The sequence below is a fragment of the Pholcus phalangioides genome, unplaced genomic scaffold (genome assembly GCF_987345545.1).
Source record: "Pholcus phalangioides strain wild (caught in Gottingen) unplaced genomic scaffold, Ppha-v1.0 ptg000019l_1, whole genome shotgun sequence".
Lineage (NCBI taxonomy): Eukaryota > Metazoa > Arthropoda > Arachnida > Araneae > Pholcidae > Pholcus > Pholcus phalangioides.
This window is the reverse complement of record NW_028301612.1, coordinates 1,181,283-1,198,450: the sequence shown is the minus strand read 5'-3', so window position 1 is coordinate 1,198,450 and position 17,168 is coordinate 1,181,283. Positions and strand designations below refer to the sequence as shown.

At 40.1% G+C, this 17,168-nt stretch overlaps 1 protein-coding gene across 1 annotated transcript in view; it reads right to left on the bottom strand.

Annotated features, from left to right (window-relative positions):
- Window positions 1–16,570, bottom strand: part of LOC149071085 (unconventional myosin-Id-like) — a 52,614-nt gene extending 36,044 nt beyond the window's left edge. The window contains exon 1 of the mRNA XM_089248224.1: window positions 16,333–16,570. Coding sequence (XP_089104350.1) covers window positions 16,333–16,421 — 89 coding nt within the window. The 5' untranslated portion in view covers window positions 16,422–16,570. The remainder of the gene's footprint in view (window positions 1–16,332) is intronic.
- Between the last annotated feature and the right edge of the window lie 598 nt (window positions 16,571–17,168).

Here is a 17,168-nt window from a genome sequence, read left to right as displayed (position 1 = left end):
TGCCCATGGATTGGGGGGGGGGGATTGCTCGAAATTAACTTTCACTACATAGTGTCCGCTACCACAGGTTGGAAAAATACTGCAGTGTAGGATCCTACATGATCCCCTCAAGAAGGACGATGGAAAAAAAAAATTCTAAGCAGACGAGCTAAGAACAAAAAGTTTAGGAAACTGTTACGAACCAAGCACAACATTTATTGCTAATTACTTGTCAAATCAATTAGCGTCCCCGTCCCCTCTGCAGGAGTGAATGAGTTGTGCCAAAATTGTGTATATACTAAACTAGTGTTTCCCGATACTGCCAAATTTGAGAAAAATTCGGCAATATCGCCCCCTGGGAGAGGGGATGTTGGAACGGTCCAGGGGGCCGATAGAAGCTACGGGTATAACACGGGACCCTATGGATTCTCTTGATATTGGGGTGGGGGGGGGGCGATGCGAGAGAAAAATTTCTGAAGAAGTGGCGATGGAACACAAAGTTTGGGAAGATACGCACTAAACAATCTACCTGCGTATTTGGTGCTGCCGTCTATTTTTCAAATTGTTACTGAAGTGTAGATGGCAATATTTGTACCGTTGCTCTCTGTGGCGAGACTTTTGAAGGGGAAATCGGCTCGCATTCACGCCTCAATGTTGAGAACCACAGAAAACCAAGTTCAGTCGACCGGATTGTTAGGTCCATTTCTTTCCGCTGTATTACGTCATCCACGAATAATCTATACAACAAGGGTGCACAACCTTAAGAACACTGCAGGCCACTTCATTTGTTTTAAAATCCGTCGCGGGCCACTCAGTCAAGGGATTTAGATTCCAGAACTGCAGCGCAGGTTACTTAAGTGATTTGTTAATGTGCTGCAGGCAGCTTGCATGATCTATAAATATGCTATTGGGTCACTCAAATTCTCTGGAAATATATCGCAGGTCACACACGTGATCTTTAGTTATGCTATGGGCCACTTAAATGATCTGTAAATGGGCCACCGGTCGCTTAATTGCTGAGCCGTGGGCCACTTCAGTGCTTCGTAAATGTATCGTGGGTCACTCAAGTGATCTAAGAATTCACCGCGGGTCACTCAAACGATCTGCAAATGTGCTGTGGGTCGCTTAAATATTGTGTAACTCTGCTGCGGGGACTTGCAAATATGCTACGGGTAACCTAAATGATCTGGAACTGTGTCGCGGTGATCTGTAAATTCAATGCGGGTCACTTGAGTGATCTGCAAATGTGCCTCGGGCAACTTGAGTGATTTTCAATTACGACACGAGTCACTTAAAATGATCTAGGAATATTCTACGAGCCACTTAAGTGATATGGAACTTCACCGCGGGTCACATAAGTGATCTGGAAGTTTGACGCTAGGTTCAAATTTGTAACAAAATTAGGTTTGAGGTCGCAGGCCAAGTCAGATGACTTCGAGGGCCACGGGTTGAGTATGTATGCTACAACTTCGAAGACCCTCTTTAGAAACAGTCGAATCTCGTTTTAACGAAAACCGTTATAGCGAAAATCTCGTTTTAACGAACACTTTTGTATACCCCCAGATAAGTTTACATAGGGGCATTTTTAAATAACATGGAATTCCTTTATAACGAAGTGATTTCTACGGTCTAGTTCGTTATAACGGGATTCGACAGTATATTGTACTTCAAACGACAACGATAATAATATCTTCCGTGAACAGAGGCAATCATTCAAACATAATCGATAGCGTGACTTTTCTTCTGTCGTCGTTACGAAATCGGAACTAGGTAATAGATCGAAAATTGCCAATCAGAAACCAAACCAGCGACTCAAAATAGCAGCAGCAGCAGCAGTTATCACATCAACACGCGATTTCTTCCTATTAAGATCAACATCATGAATGAAATCGATTGATAGGGAGAGGAAAAAGTGATCCAATTTATTTCTTTTCCTTTTAAAACTCCGAAACGCATTGAATGACGTCATGTGTGTCTTCAACGGAGAGAAATGAAAAAAGGTTCATGTACAAGGAAGGACACGCGGGCAGCTTGGCAATGGTCTACCGAACTCGAGACTCATCATCCGCCACAGTCTAACGGATTTTCATTTACATATTGTAGCTCAATATTATATATTACGGCAATAATACCTACAAGAAATCGTCTCTACTCTCGCTGTTAACCATCCATAAAGAAACTTGAAGCTAGAAGTACGCACGTGAGATGTTCTGCTTCTTCACTGGAGCCACTAAACATTTGGTTCTTTTCCATTTGAGTAACCACGTGATTTTGATCTAAAATGCGTAGTAGTACGGTGTGGTTAATGAGACAGACATCTTTATCAGAAACCGGTAACGGACACAACCAGGGAACCATAAAGACTCTGTTTCGGTGGCGTGAACGTGCGACTGTTCACAAGTTTCAATTTTTCTCTTTAGCGCCAAAAAAACGTACCTACACTACTTATGCCACGTAACACCGGACAGTAATGAAATTGCATCCGACAGGAAAATTCCGAATAGTTTTGACCGGCTGAACACGAATAACGCCCATGAAAAAGTTGTTTTTTGGCTCTTGTTCTTGAGATATTACTCTGTTAAATAGTCCAAAAGTGCTTTACGAGTGGCGCTGTGCGTTGAAATGAGTAGGAAGGACCACAGGACAACGTTACCAGGGAAAATGTGCAAACTCGATGCTGGCTGACTGCTGTTGGACAATTGTAAGAGATGCCCCTTATGTCCGGTACAAGCACAATGTAAAACGAAGTACGTGTCAGATGCCGATAAATGAACTATTGCACTGTGATAAATTCGCGTTTCGAAAGATTTTCCAGTGTTTCCATGAATTTGTGTTTTGATGTGCATTATTTTTGCCTCTATACAAGGTGATTCCATAATTATAAATATAATTTCACAATTCGTTATGCAAGACGATTCCATAATTGCCCTTGCTGCATTTTAAAACAGAACCGTTGCACATGCAGGCACATTTCCACGTAGAAAAAGTATCAAAATAACGTGTAGAACTCGTCATCCATGTTGCAAGGCGTTGTATAAATAGTTATAAAAATTAACTTTTTATACAGATGCCCCGTAAAACCTAAAAACCCGATTAGGAAATTTTGTTGATCTGTCTCTCCCGAGGCGAGCAAAAAAGAAATTCTATGTTTCTTAGTATAACTGAGATTTTTAAATTCAAAAATATGAGAAAAGTTGGGAAAGAACACCATAAATTAATGAGCAAAGAATGCTTCCTTCCCTCGTTTATGCGGTTCATTTCCAATTTTTCTCCGATTTTTGAAGTAAAATATCTCAGCCATAGACGTATGCAGAATTTTCTATGGAGGGGGTTCAAAATTTTTTTCCTTTCGAGGAGGGGGGGGGGGGTTACGTTTTTACCTGCAAAACAACGCTATAATCTCGGCTTAAATACTCCTCAGCGTACGCCAATGATCTCAGTGAATATTGCACTTATGGCCATATTCACCGACAATATAAACTCAATCGCAAGTTAAAGGTGTTTTTTTTTCAAACCGGGCACAACTCAGGTCTATTGCCATAAGCAATTTACTACCTAGTTAGTTGTGCCGGAATTGTGTGTGTACCTAACAGTCTGAGTGCGTATCTAGTGTTGTGTATGATTTTTCAGTGCTGCCATCTATATCTCAGAAGTTAAGTGAGTGATGTGTAGTGACTGAATATTTGTACTGTTTGTAGGCCTGTTGCTCTCTGTGGCGAGACTTTTTAACGGGGAGATCGGCTCGCATTTGTGCCTCGAAGTTGGGAACCACAGAAAACCAAGTTCAGCCGACCACCACTGTGGCGACGGTGGGGCTCGAGCCCGGAGTCCGTCACTATGACCACTCGACCATCACAGCGGCAAGTTAAAGGACTAGCGATCGACACGGATTGGTTAAAAATCCTCGATTTTTACCAATCCGTTTCGATCTTCAATCCTTTCAACTGCGATTGGAGTTTAAACTGTGTTGGTAAATACGGTTGTTAGAAACGTGGATTTTTTTCTTTGGTTGGTTGGCCTCGAAAGAGACAGGGCAACAACTTCCTAATTGGGTTTTTGAGGGCAAGGGGTATCCGTATAAAAAGTTAATTTTCAAATTTTAATAACTAAACAACCATTTGTAACATGAATGATGTATATGAGTTGTAAACGTTACTTGGGTACTTTTCTAATTGGGGGAAGAATGCCTCTAGGATCACACGACGGTTCACCAGTAAAATGCGGCAAGGGCAATTATGGAATCACCCTGTATATTGGTGAAGTTTCTATATATCTGTATTGCTTTTCCGGCACATTTTTTGTTTTCTTCTATATATGTATTCTTTTGTTGCGATTCAATGTAATTTTATTTTGTTAGTATATTGTGTATTAAAATGTGCAATTTCAGAGAAAAATAGCCAATCTAGCTTTTTTCATGGCTATATTCGTGTTCATAAAACCGAATTAAATAAGAAAAAATAATTTTTGTTTCGGAATCAGTGGGCCATCGCCAACGTTTGCCACAGGCGTCGCTGTGAGCTGTCCATACTGATGAGCGCCTATTCAATTCCTTGAAGTAGTTGTTTTCGAGACTAATCTGAGGGGACGCGGAATAACAATGACTAGGGCAAAGGAATCGCGCATGGAAAAAAATTTGAGAACCACTGCTGTACAGGTATACCCGAACGTGTGCAGCGGCGTTAAGAGGACACACAATTGGGTTCGCTTGCTCAAGTATACCTGTACAGTCATATCTGCCCTACACACGTTTAGGTATGTAAGGCCTGCGCAAGAAAACGTGAATGTGTGTAACGGGTTTAAAGCTTTATTTCAGTCATATCTCGGAAAAAATATCAAAACAGTTTCGATACTAGTTGCATGACGGTCATTAAAACCAGGGTGTGGCAATTTTGCAATACTAATTCAATAACCATCCGGATATCTGTAACAAATATCTGCAATGAATGGATTCGTTTGGCTTGAAACGACTCAAGAAGGGGATAAAATGAAAGAAAAGCAATAGATATCTATCTATAAATAGTCTTCCCAAAATCAAGGCGACGGCACTCGCACACCATTTGTGGACTATTTCAAGAGTCTGTCCAAAATTGGACTCAAGCGAGGCGCACAGACACGCGTATAATAAGATCTTTTATAAGAGAAAATAGCGTACTAAGTGCGGACGACCCGACGCTTTCCATTGATCAAGTCGCTGGTTCAGACAGAGTATGAGGAAGGTCAATCAACTCTTTTTTTCCTCTTTTATAAGAAGTTTCTAGTCAGAAGAGAAGACTTCTTCTGCACCTTCGCCTTAGAAAAGGTCAGAGGAATTCTTCGAATCCGGTTAACCCTGGTTCATATAGATGGCGGTATGGGAGATGTTTGTAATGGCCTACTCTTCGTAATCAAATTTAATAGCACGAACTCGATTACAAGACACTGACGATTGTGACGTGTCACAATGCTGGAAAATTCCGAAAGTCTTTGTAGGGCACACATGCTCAACCTTTGGATGCGACCTAAAAACTAATTTTGCAAAAATTAACAATAATTATTCATAAAAATATTGTTTGTTTAAACAGTTGTTGTCCGATATTGCGGTGGATTCCAAAGGATCTGTAGTTTAAAAAAAAAATGGTATTAAGTTTCAATTTTCATAGTTCCCATGCAAACGGCTTGGGAATTGTTTTATAAAATGTTCATATTTCTATATAAAAATTTATGATAAATTCAAAATCCTGAAACATTTCTATTTGATTGTGACCGAAATCGATTGCCAAACTACTCAAAGTGGCCCACGAAAGATTGAAAAAAAAATCACTTGAGGCTTGAGAAAATCAAAAAAAAGTTTAGGTGCCAGCCAAATTTCACAGGTGCGCCGAGCATTCCCCTCCCCCCGATAAAATCAGTCCAAAATTAATTATCAGTCCATGAACTAACTGTTCCAGAACTGAGGGAGGGACCTTTTATGCTAGCGGACACGCTGACACAATTTTCGATAATTTTGAGCTGCCCTGGCTTCGATTCATTAATCATGCATTTAAAAGAGAAGAATAAAAAATTGACATTGGCACCCAGATTTTGTCTTCATGGCGAACTGGCACCTGGGATTTGTCAATCCTCGACTTGAGTGGCCCGCGAAAAATTAAAAAATAACTTTTTAATTCCCCCCGGCATATTCACAGATCGCGTAAACCAGTGGTTTTTCAACCTGTGGTCCGCGGGATCCGCGAGTACATTGTAAGCGGTCCACGTATTCATTTATTCATTTCCTACCATTGCATGAATTACATTTTGTGCTGTGAAATTGTAGTTTATTCAGTTCTCTGTGATATGCAAATTATTAAAAAAACAATACATTTTGGATTCTATGGAAGGGTGGGTGTCAAAATTGACCTTCTGACGCTATAGGGATCCACGGACCATTAAACAGGGTCCACGGTGGTACCGCAGGTTGGGTTCACGGTGCATTGACCTTCAGGGGGGGTCCACGACATCAGAAAGGTTGAGAAACACTATCTTTAAGTGACCCAAAGCACATTTCTAAATTGACCTAGCGACCCGCGGAACATTTCCGGATCACTTAAGCCAGGGGCATAGCCAGAAATTTCATTCGAGGGAGGACCACTTTCATTTCGGGGGGACCAAAGTGATAGAACAATAGATTTGACCATCTTTTTCCCTTTTCTCGGCCATTTTCTCATATTTCGGGGGGCGGGGAGGGGGGGGTAGCATTTCCAATCCCATGAGGTGGCCCGCATTCTCCATAAGGTTGAACATACTTGTTTTACGGGGGACTCATCGAGCTTTTTCTATCGTCGTCGCGAGCAAAGGTAGGGTTTTCACCCAAACCACCATATCCCATTACAAACACCACTTTGGAGTGCAATTTCCAGCTGACGTCAGGCGCAAAAAAACTGAAACAGATGCTTTATCAGTTACGCTGCTGAATTGGAGGAAAATAAATGGACGGGGGGAAAAGTTTACGTGCGTGCAATAAAGCAGGTCGCACTTACACGTGCACGCACGCTACTCCCGTCTCCATTCACAGCAAATCTAAGCGATAACGAGCATTAAAAAAGATATTGTGTTACTGTCAAATACCGCGAGTGCTTCCTCCTGTGGCGTAGCTGAATGCAATGCTCTCAACATACACTACGATGACAAAATAGACACGAAAATGTTCATGGCGTTGTCAACGACTCTTCCTTCTGGAAAGCGCGCAATGACACGTCAGTCAGAAACCATTCAATACACTAAGCCAGGGCTTGACAAATCGAGAAAAAAAAATCTAGGCACGCACCAAATATTTTAGGAGTTGAGCATATTATATTTTGCCCGAGAGATAGTGATCACACGCAGAAAATTTCAGGCACCAATATACTTTATTAGTCGCCATGGCGACCTGGCATTTGCCAAGGCTTTCACTAAACCAAATCGCGCAATATAGCAGGGGCTTGACAAATCCCAGGTGCCCTGATGACTGAAAACTTGGCAGTGGCGTGCGTTCAAATTTTACTTATGTACGATAACTAAATTGAAACCAGAGGTTAAAAAAAAAAAAAATTTCAGAAATTATGTTAGGTCTGGAAAGGTCCTGGAAAATACACTTATGGAAAATTTTTGTGGGGGGGGGGGGAAGAAACCCCCCTCCTATAAAAGGTGGTTGGCCCCAAAATTTTTTTTTCACATTTATCGAGCTCTGCAATACAAAAAGTACTGTGTAAAATTATTTATTTACAAAACACAAGATATTGTTTCGAAATACTTGGCTTATCAAGGAAACAGTTATTTTCCGGATATTTTGCAGAGGTGAAAAGAAAAGTAATCACGTCTCCGCCGGGACTCGAACCCAGGCCCTCTTGCATACCGGGCAAGCATGCTACCATCTACACCACTGGAGACATGACCCTGCCTTCCTTATTTCACGCACTGTGGCGTGAGGTGCTAAAGTACGCCCTATACCACTAGATTACAGATGCAACGAAGTGCACACGAGCTCCAAGCAAAGACTGAAAAGTGAAAGGTCTTGGGCTCGATTCCCGCAAGAGCAGTTCAATTTTCTCTTTCCAAAATACATCTTCGCATCAGCCAGATGGTAAAAACTTTTGTATAGATAGCGGAGTGCTCGAATAAACATGTATTTTTGACAAATTTATGGAAATCAGAAGCATTGTTGTCGCAAACCATTGTTTTCAAATGCATTGTTGTTAGAATGGAAGTCATTGTGGTGGAGTGCATTGTCGGGAAATGGATGTCATTGGAACTGCATAGATTGTTATGGAAAGTGAAAGTCATTGTAGCTGCGTGGATGGTTGTGAAAGTCGTATTAAAAAAATGTACTGTTGGCAAATGGAAGTCGTTGCAGCTGCATAGGTAATTGAAAAATAAAAATTGTATATGCATGGATTGTTGTGAAAGTCCTTGTGTAGTAGCATTCATTGTTGGGAAAGGAAAGCCATTGTTAGCATAATTCCTAACGACAAGCACAATACCCCTCATAGAGGTATAAAGCTTATGCAGCATATGAAGCTGCACAGGGTGGCAAAATTTGATGGGCGGCTTACTTTCGGACAAACAAAATGCTTTTGAGGCCGAGTTGATCTGGAAGACGGATTATTTGATTGCACCATGGCTAAGAAGACCCTAAATATGGGCGCTTTTGACAGTGCTGATGGGCACAGTGCTCTTTTAATCGAACGAAACATGATCTATAATGTGCAATTTCAGTAAAGCCCAGATTACGCTATCAACGTTTTATAAAAATTTTTTTACAAAACTTAAAAATTCAATTAATAAGCGTATCGGTTGCATTCGAGCGAATATAATCAATAGGCTTTATTGGTTATTTTTTTAAGTTTTGCATAAAAGACCTGTTACAAAACTTTTATAATGTAATCCCGGCCTAAGAAAAATTAGACTCCGAATAATCAATCAATGCTTTAATCAGGGAAATACTTTACACAGGACGTTATAATTTCACAAAGTAATGTACGAGCAAAACGTGCAACGAGTCAGAAAATACCCAGACGCAATTTGAATGACAATTGGTGTCACGAGTGAAGTAATTCAAGATTCCTAACCACCTCTCGCGACTACATCTGTGGACGTTCCGGAAGCAAAATGGCAAATTACAAAGTACACATGCCGTGCATGTATGCTAAATTTATGCTATTATTTCTTTTGACAACTTTAGTTAGATGCGGCTGCTCTGGTGGCAATGTACAAACACAACCCCCCCCCCTTTTTTTTTGTCCGAGGTTGATGCTCTTCCGAAATTGTATATTTTCATATAGCGTTGTTTTTTTTTTTTTTCACGGGCCGGTGCTTTATATGAAGCAAACGCCCACTCTAGAGAATACCCCTTTTATTTATTTTTTGCTATTGTTCCACAAAACGCTTGTTCGCGCTTTTATAATGGGGGAAGTGATTTGCCTGGTCAAGGCTCGTTGCACTAGACGAGCCCTAACGACCTTGCATTTTTCATTTCCTTACCCTCCAAAACTTAAACTTTTCATACTCCGTCATCTTTTATAGCGACTCACGAAAACGATGACTTTAAGATAGTAAATGGAATAAAAGTATTACTGAATCGAGAAGGTAAAAAGATGTTCTTTTCTTTGATTTCTGTCATGCAAAAGACATTTTATGTCTGCAACAGAAGCTGATTTGAATCCAGGACCGGAAGAGGAGTGAGGGACGGGGATGCTCTAACCGTTCGGTCATAGGGTCATCTTACACAGGTGACTTCGCATGTGCTTACGTCAGCCTATCGTTTCCCGGACGGCCATTATTTGTGACGTATTAATGGGAAAACAATGCCGGGAGGGTCATTTGATTATTTTGTCATACCCTGGTCATTTTGAGCACATGAAGGCTTTTTTTATATTTATTCTGAGCAGAGATTGACAAATCCCAGGCGCCAGGTCACCGTGGCGACTGAAAAATTGGCATTGGAGCCTGAATATTTCCAGGTATGATAACCGAATTAAAGTCAAAGGGAGGTTTTCCCAAATTTCAAAAACAAACTAGACTTTAGGAAAAAGAAATGGGGGCGAATAAAAAAGTTTCAAAGTGGGTGATATCGCCCACTCCGGCACAACCACCAATGTTCCTCCAAGTTTCCTAAAAGCCTGACAAATCCCAGGCACCAGGTTGTGGCTATGGCCAGAAATTTCTTTCGGGAAGGGGGCCAAGGTGATAAAAACTTGTTATTCCATATATGTCATTTTCAACACTATGGGGGGTGGAAACCGGACCCCGTTTCACTAAGGTCTTGGTGAGGAGACACGAGCAACAAATACGGTCCAAATGGAAGGAGCATGGACGAAAATATGTTAAGAAACACTGCTTTAAATGCAATTCAAAATCAGAGTTTGCAGTGAATTTTCTTGTATTGAAATTTACCGCGCAAATTAGGCGACACGCCCTTCTGCTGCGAGGATTTTTTTTTTTTTTTTGTCCCACAGCACATTATCATAGGATGATAATGATGACCAGCCACTTGGTGTAAGTGGAAATTCATGCGACACAGTTTGGACTGCTATTAATTTACGCAGACTCGGCTAAAAGCTATCGCATAACACCCAGGCCCTACTGCATGCCTTGCTGGAAATTGGAAGGATCTCGACCCACGCGCGATAAGGATAATTAATTTTGGTGGAAGAAAATAAAGGTTGATAATTATACCATTAAAATGCAATGGTGTTCCAATAAGCAAGCTTACAGTCATGCTTAGAAACTGACCCTACTGTTATTTAATCAATTTTTCTTCTCTAAAAATTGCACCTTACAGTGGAACCCGATTTTCACAAAAACACATTAGGTCTTTACAGGCTGTATTAAAATAGTTGGTGACTTTTTGATGCCTCTGACTCATGAATTAATACACAGCTTGGAAAAATCTAAAAAATGAGATAAAAAAAATTGTGTCATTCATATTAGACCCAAATTTATCAATCACAAATAGAAAATTTTAGGATTCTTGCATTTTCATCCAAGGGGGATCTTGAGCATTTTCTAATTTACGAGCAATTTTAGGCGCCAATACCAATTTTTTAGTGGCACCAACAAGAACGCTTCCTCACACCATCTCGTCCGTGTATAAAAACTGTCAGTTTGAAGTGTCGCCCGTTTTGTGAAGCTGGTCCCGTAACAGACATCAAAGACCCCTTGATATGAATGCAGGGCTTGACAACTCAAAACAAAAAAAAATTAGGCATCAAACGAATTTTTTTAGGAGAGCGCCAAGCATTCATTTCCCACGAAAAAACAAAGTCTGGAGGCAGTGATTACACCATAAAAGTTTGGTAAAAGACCTTTTACAAAACGAAAAAAAACAAAAAAAAAACCAATAAGTGCATCGATTACATTTGAGTGAATTTAACCGACAGGCTTATTGGTTGTTTTATTTTTTCAAGTTTTGTAAAAGATATTTTATCAAACTTTTATAGTGTAATCCCGGCCGAAGTGATGGTTTTTCCTCCAACTTTTACCAGACTTGGTGGTCTATTTTCATGTTAAGCCGGGATTACACTGTGCAAAAGGTTTATAAAAAATGTTTTACGAAACTTGAAAAAACAACCAATAAACCTATTGGTTCTATTTGCTCGAAGTTCATTCGCGTATCGGTTACTCGAATGTTAACCAGTAGGATTATTGTTTTGTTTTTGTTTGAAGTTTTTTATATATAGGGCTGTGAAAATCTGGGCACCAAAAACAAAAAAAAATGTTTTTAACCCGAAGAAAAAGGTCCAAAATCGTGCTTCTTTTGACCTTTTCAGGGCATAGTGACCCTCTTTCATGTTGGCAGGTATGCTACTATAAATTCCAAACATCTTGTACTGCTCTGAGCCTGCAATTTAATAACTGCACAGAGAATTTTACGGGGCTAATATCAATTTTTTAGTCGACTTGGGATTCATCTGGCCCGGGTTTTTTTAAAAGATAGTTTATCAAACTTTTATAGTGTAATCCCGGCCGAGATGATTTTGGAGAACTTTTTTTTCTATGCTTAGACTCCAAGGGGACTTGGGTTCTCACCAAGACTCCTGGGGTTAATCGCAAGAAGAACTAGATGGGAAAGAAATTTACACAAACATATGGAATTCACAAATAAATAGATAATCCTAAAAATATCTATCGCGACACACCTGAAAAATGCACGTATCTCGAATGAGCTGGAGTGCGTACTCTGCAATCTAAGCTATTTATACGCAAGAAATCCCTCGTTATCGTCTAAAAAGCAAACACTTGAGAAGCGTGTGTGATAAGTGTGTGATGTCTGGTGACACAATAGGAGGTGAAACATCTTGTGAAGATTTCGAAGAAAATATGAAATAAAAAAGGTCTCTTCCAACGCGATAATCGATATTCTTCTTTGGGTTTGCATTACTCACGCGTTTTTCACTGGAAAATAAGAAGAAACGCAAGGAAATGTGCGTTGATGATGATGTAAACGCCACTTCCTTGAGGTGTGAGGCATACTGTGGACAGGAAATGAAGCCTGATATGCACAGCTGAATGTAACCGAATGATAAGGACTACTGTTCTTCTAGATCACGTTAATAGGGAACGGTGAATATTTCTATGAAATAGCGATCGGAGCATTAAGGCAGGGTCTGAAAAATCCCAGGCACACAGGCGTAAGCAGAATTTTCTCGAGGGGGGAATTCAGATTTTTTAAGTTTTTTCCTGAAAAATAACACTGCAATCTTCGTTCAAGTGGGGGGGGGGGGTCTTCCCCCTTTGCGGACGCCAATGCCCGGGCACCAGGTCACCATGGCGATTAAAAAATTCACATTGGCGCCAAAAATTTTCTGCGTGTAATTACTAGAGAAAAAGATTTTCTTAGTGGATTTGCCAAGCCCTGCAATAAGGTAATGGTAGAGCTTTAAAAATCAGAATAAAATTTCGGCGCCAAACACTTTTTTTTTTCAGAGGGAGAGCGCGGGGCCCCAAATATATTTTTTTCTTTTTGCCAGGGACTTATCGGCCCCATTCTATGTTAATACACCCACTGTCATGAAATCAAAAGTGTCATCCTCAGCAATTTAGAAATCACTATGATTTTCAAGTCACTATGGCGCCTAGGAGTACACATGCGTCACCGATCACTCAGAAGAGCAAAATATGAATTCTCGAATTCAACATGAACAAGATCATTAGAGATGGAGATTTTGATCAAAACTTCACGAGCACTAAATCACAAGAGAATAAAGGGCTCTTGGACCGTGCTGCCGAACTCTGCTTTCCTCGTTTTTTGTTATTTGTCTCGAAAGAAATGGACAAAATCCGTCATCCAGTGGGTTTGACCTTGACATTTGATGCTAGGAGAAGAAAGGGTACGAAACCCCGATGGTTAACTAGCGCCATCACTAGAAATTTTGCTTACTATTCTGTTTTATTTCCTCATGTGGTGGCTCACGCCCACTTCTCACGTGATTGGATTTTTTTTTTTTTAATCTTATTCTAAATTTTATTTTCTCGATTTTACTTGACTTCTTCCACTTGTAGTAGATGCAAGTGACCTTATTTTGCTGCATGTAGTGAAAAATCAATGTAGGTATTCGCCATAACATGGATCATTTGTTCATTTTCGTCGCACAACGGTCATTTTCTGCACACGAGGGCTAATTAAACCGGGACCTACACTTTATTGCCGACAGGGGTGACTTCCTGCAGTAGCAATTTTTTCTGCGGTCATGTCGCCGTTTCTGTTGTACCCCTGCGTAAGGAGTGTTCTGACAAGGACGAACCGGGTATCGAACTCGCGACACCTCTAAACATCCTTTGGTACTTTAGGCGAGTATCCTATAGACCTGGACTACCGCGCCCACCCCGTTCAATTCAAATAGCGTTTCACACATATTTTTAACTCAAATAATTACTTCTCATTATCATGGGACAACGATCTGATAATTTTTATACAACTGTGGTTCATGATATAATTTATTAATTTAAGATAAATGGGGGAGGAAGGACATCAGCAACATGGTTCAATGCAAAATTAATTTCAATCACGTAAACATAGTGTACATTTTTGCAGGGCTTGATAAATTCCAGGTGCCATGATAAAATATTATAATCGCCACGGCCGGCAGGCGCTGGGTTGTCATGGCGACTAAAGAATTGATATTGGCGCCTAATTCTTTTCTATGCACGATAAATGGATTAAAGTCAGAGGATAGAAAATTATCGGAAATTACTGTCAGCGTGTTTGCTGGTATTGAAAGGAGTCCCTTGAGTCTCGGACAACTCAAATAATACGCTATTTCGGACCGATTTTGTCAGGAAAACAAATGCTTGGCGCCTTTATAAAATTTTGATGACACCTAAATTTTTTTCCCAATTTGTCAAGCCCTGCATATCTGCTTTCATATGAAAACCAGTTTTAGTAGATCCAATTACTGTGCGTGTAATATTCAATGTTCAAACGAGTGAGCTTACGGGGGCCCACGGCACCACGACAAATAAACGCCCCGAAATCCTAGAAAAATTTTATTCATTCTGAATATAGGCTATCTATTTCAATATCTGCAAGTGTTTTGCCATTAAAAAAAACAATTTTAAACAGAAGTTAAACTGCCCTAAAAATATTTGGGGCCTCGGAAGCCTTTTAAACTGAAATTTTCATAAATGGGGTTTTTACAAATTTAGAAACAGTTTGTTAAAACTTCGTTAATACGAAGTTTGTTAATACAAAGCTTCGGGAAGCTTTGTATTAACAAACTGTTTCTAAATTTGTGAAAAGCTTCATAAATTATCAGTTATTGAAATAAGATATTTTGTTTGTACAGCATATCCGACTACATAAATGATCATATTACCAAGACCGTTTTTAAAAGGCTTCCGAGGCCCCAAATATTTTTAGGGCCGTTTAACTTCTGATCATTTATGTAGTCGGATATGCTATACAAACAAACTACCTTATTTCAATAACTGCAAAATTTATGAAGCTTTTCACAAATTTAGAAACAGTTTGTTAATGCAAAGCTTCACGAAGTTCACATTGTGAAGCTGTTGGAAATGGTAAAAATGGTCACAAAAATTAAATTTCGTAATTTTGTCGGCAATAAGATATATTTTTTGTCGTATGCTAACAATGGAGTAGTTGGTATAATCCAGGGGTATCTAACCCGATGCCCGCGCGTATAGAACACAAATTGCTCGAAAGGAGCTCCGCAGAGCCCCTAAGGGTCTATAAGACGTTGCTAAATAATCTACTGAAATATATTTGTGATTAGAGAAGCCATAAACAATGAAGCGAGTGACAACGACATAACGAACCTCGGGTAACTCACATTTGAAAAACGTTAGGCTGGAACAGGGCTTGACGAATGGAGAAAAACTCTCAAGGAGATAACCAAATATTTCAGGAGAGCCAATCGTATTTCTTTTGTCCGAGCTAGTAAATCACACACAGAAAATTTTCGGTGCCGAAATACCAATTTTTCAGTCGACATGGTGACCTAGCGCCTGAAATTTGTCAAGCTCTGCCCTAGACCAGACTTTGACTTCTGATAAGAGTAGGCCCTGGGCAAAGCAGAAATCAGCCTTACCCTCTGCTACTGGGGGCCAACGTTTTTGGTTGTTCAGTTGATATATACTGTTCAAATTTTGGAGATCCCTCTTGCCAGGACCTGTTTTTTCTTATAAGTTCAGGCAGTCCCTGGGTAAATATGGATTCTTGGGACTGCAGGGGGAGGGAAAAAAAAGACCAGTTCCTATAATAAAAAAAACAGGCAATTTCGGGGCCCTGAAAATTTCTGGGCTCCGAGTACGTGATCCGTTTGCAAGAAACAAGCCCTGTCTCTTGCCTATGCAGAAATCGGGTCCCTGCTTTAAACACATAGCACTGATCAATGTCTTATCGACGGTACACCGTTAATAATTGCATTTTTCTTGTTAATAAATTTCTGTAATATCAACAAATTCATTGCAAAACAATTCCTACATGGACAATCACAATGTTGACATTATTCGAACACGGATCATTTTAAAAGGCAGTGTCGTCTTACCACCCGGGCACAGCCCCTAAATCGCAGAGGGGCCCTAATGATAAGTAAGACCAAGTTAAAATTTTCATAAGTGAGTAAGCAAATAGGTAGGCAATTAGTCAGGTGCAGGGGGGCGGAAGAATCACTTCTCCCGGGGGGGCTCTGATGCCGTTAAGACAGAGGGCCTGTTAACAGGCAATGTCATTTTCATAATTCGGCATTCAAACACGGAATTATCATGCGAATGATTTCAAATAGCCATAAAGCTGAAGAAAAAATTTTAAAACACCAATTTAAAATGCAATTTTTGCTTTCCAACGGCCGGTTATGGGAGGGGCATCAACAACGGATAGAATTTACATTGATCACTACTCACCTCGTTTTTAAATTGTCCATGAATCCATTGATAGAAATATCCTCCAATAGCACAAAATCGCCGATACCGGCCTCGCCGTAAGAAGCCATTGTTGAGTGTGTGTGTGTTCAACACTATAAATTAATTTAAACAATTACAACACCGTAAACATTTATGTACGATGACGATCTCTCTCCTCTCTTTCCCAACAAACAATAACCACGAGGAGTTTTTTTCTTCTTTTGACGATGACGAGTTCGGCTTCTTCAGCCAACAATCATAAAAAAAAACCGCCAAGTATAACAGAAAAGTTTTCGCCAAATTAAAGAGTATGTCTGCGTTCTATTGGTTCGCGTGTATGTATGAGTCATGAAAGTTTTGGCGATGTTATCAAACATGAATTCTCGCCAAACGTCAGTCTCCTCTTGGTGATGATTTCACAGATGTGGTGTGTGTGTGTTTAATAATTCTTTCATAAATTCTAACTATTTTCATTGGAAAATTTTGAGATTGGAACTTCTCTTATTAATGTTTTACTTTATTATTATATTCTGGTCGCCGAATTAGACATCGAGGCGGGCCGCCTTGAAACATGCGACCCACCCTGCCACGGCCTGTGAGGCCCGAAATCATTACAGCCCTTACGGAGCCTGCTGCGAAAACTATAACTGGCCGTCTTCACGGGCTGTGGTGCCTTATCTAATGGGACTACGGGCCCTAAATCAAACACGGGTCCCAAAGTTATTGAAGGCTTTCATTTGTTCCGAAATTGTTGCTTTCATGAATTTTAAATATTCATAGGAGAATTTTGGAATTATTTCTCTCATTAATTTTGGAATTATTTCTCTCATTAATTT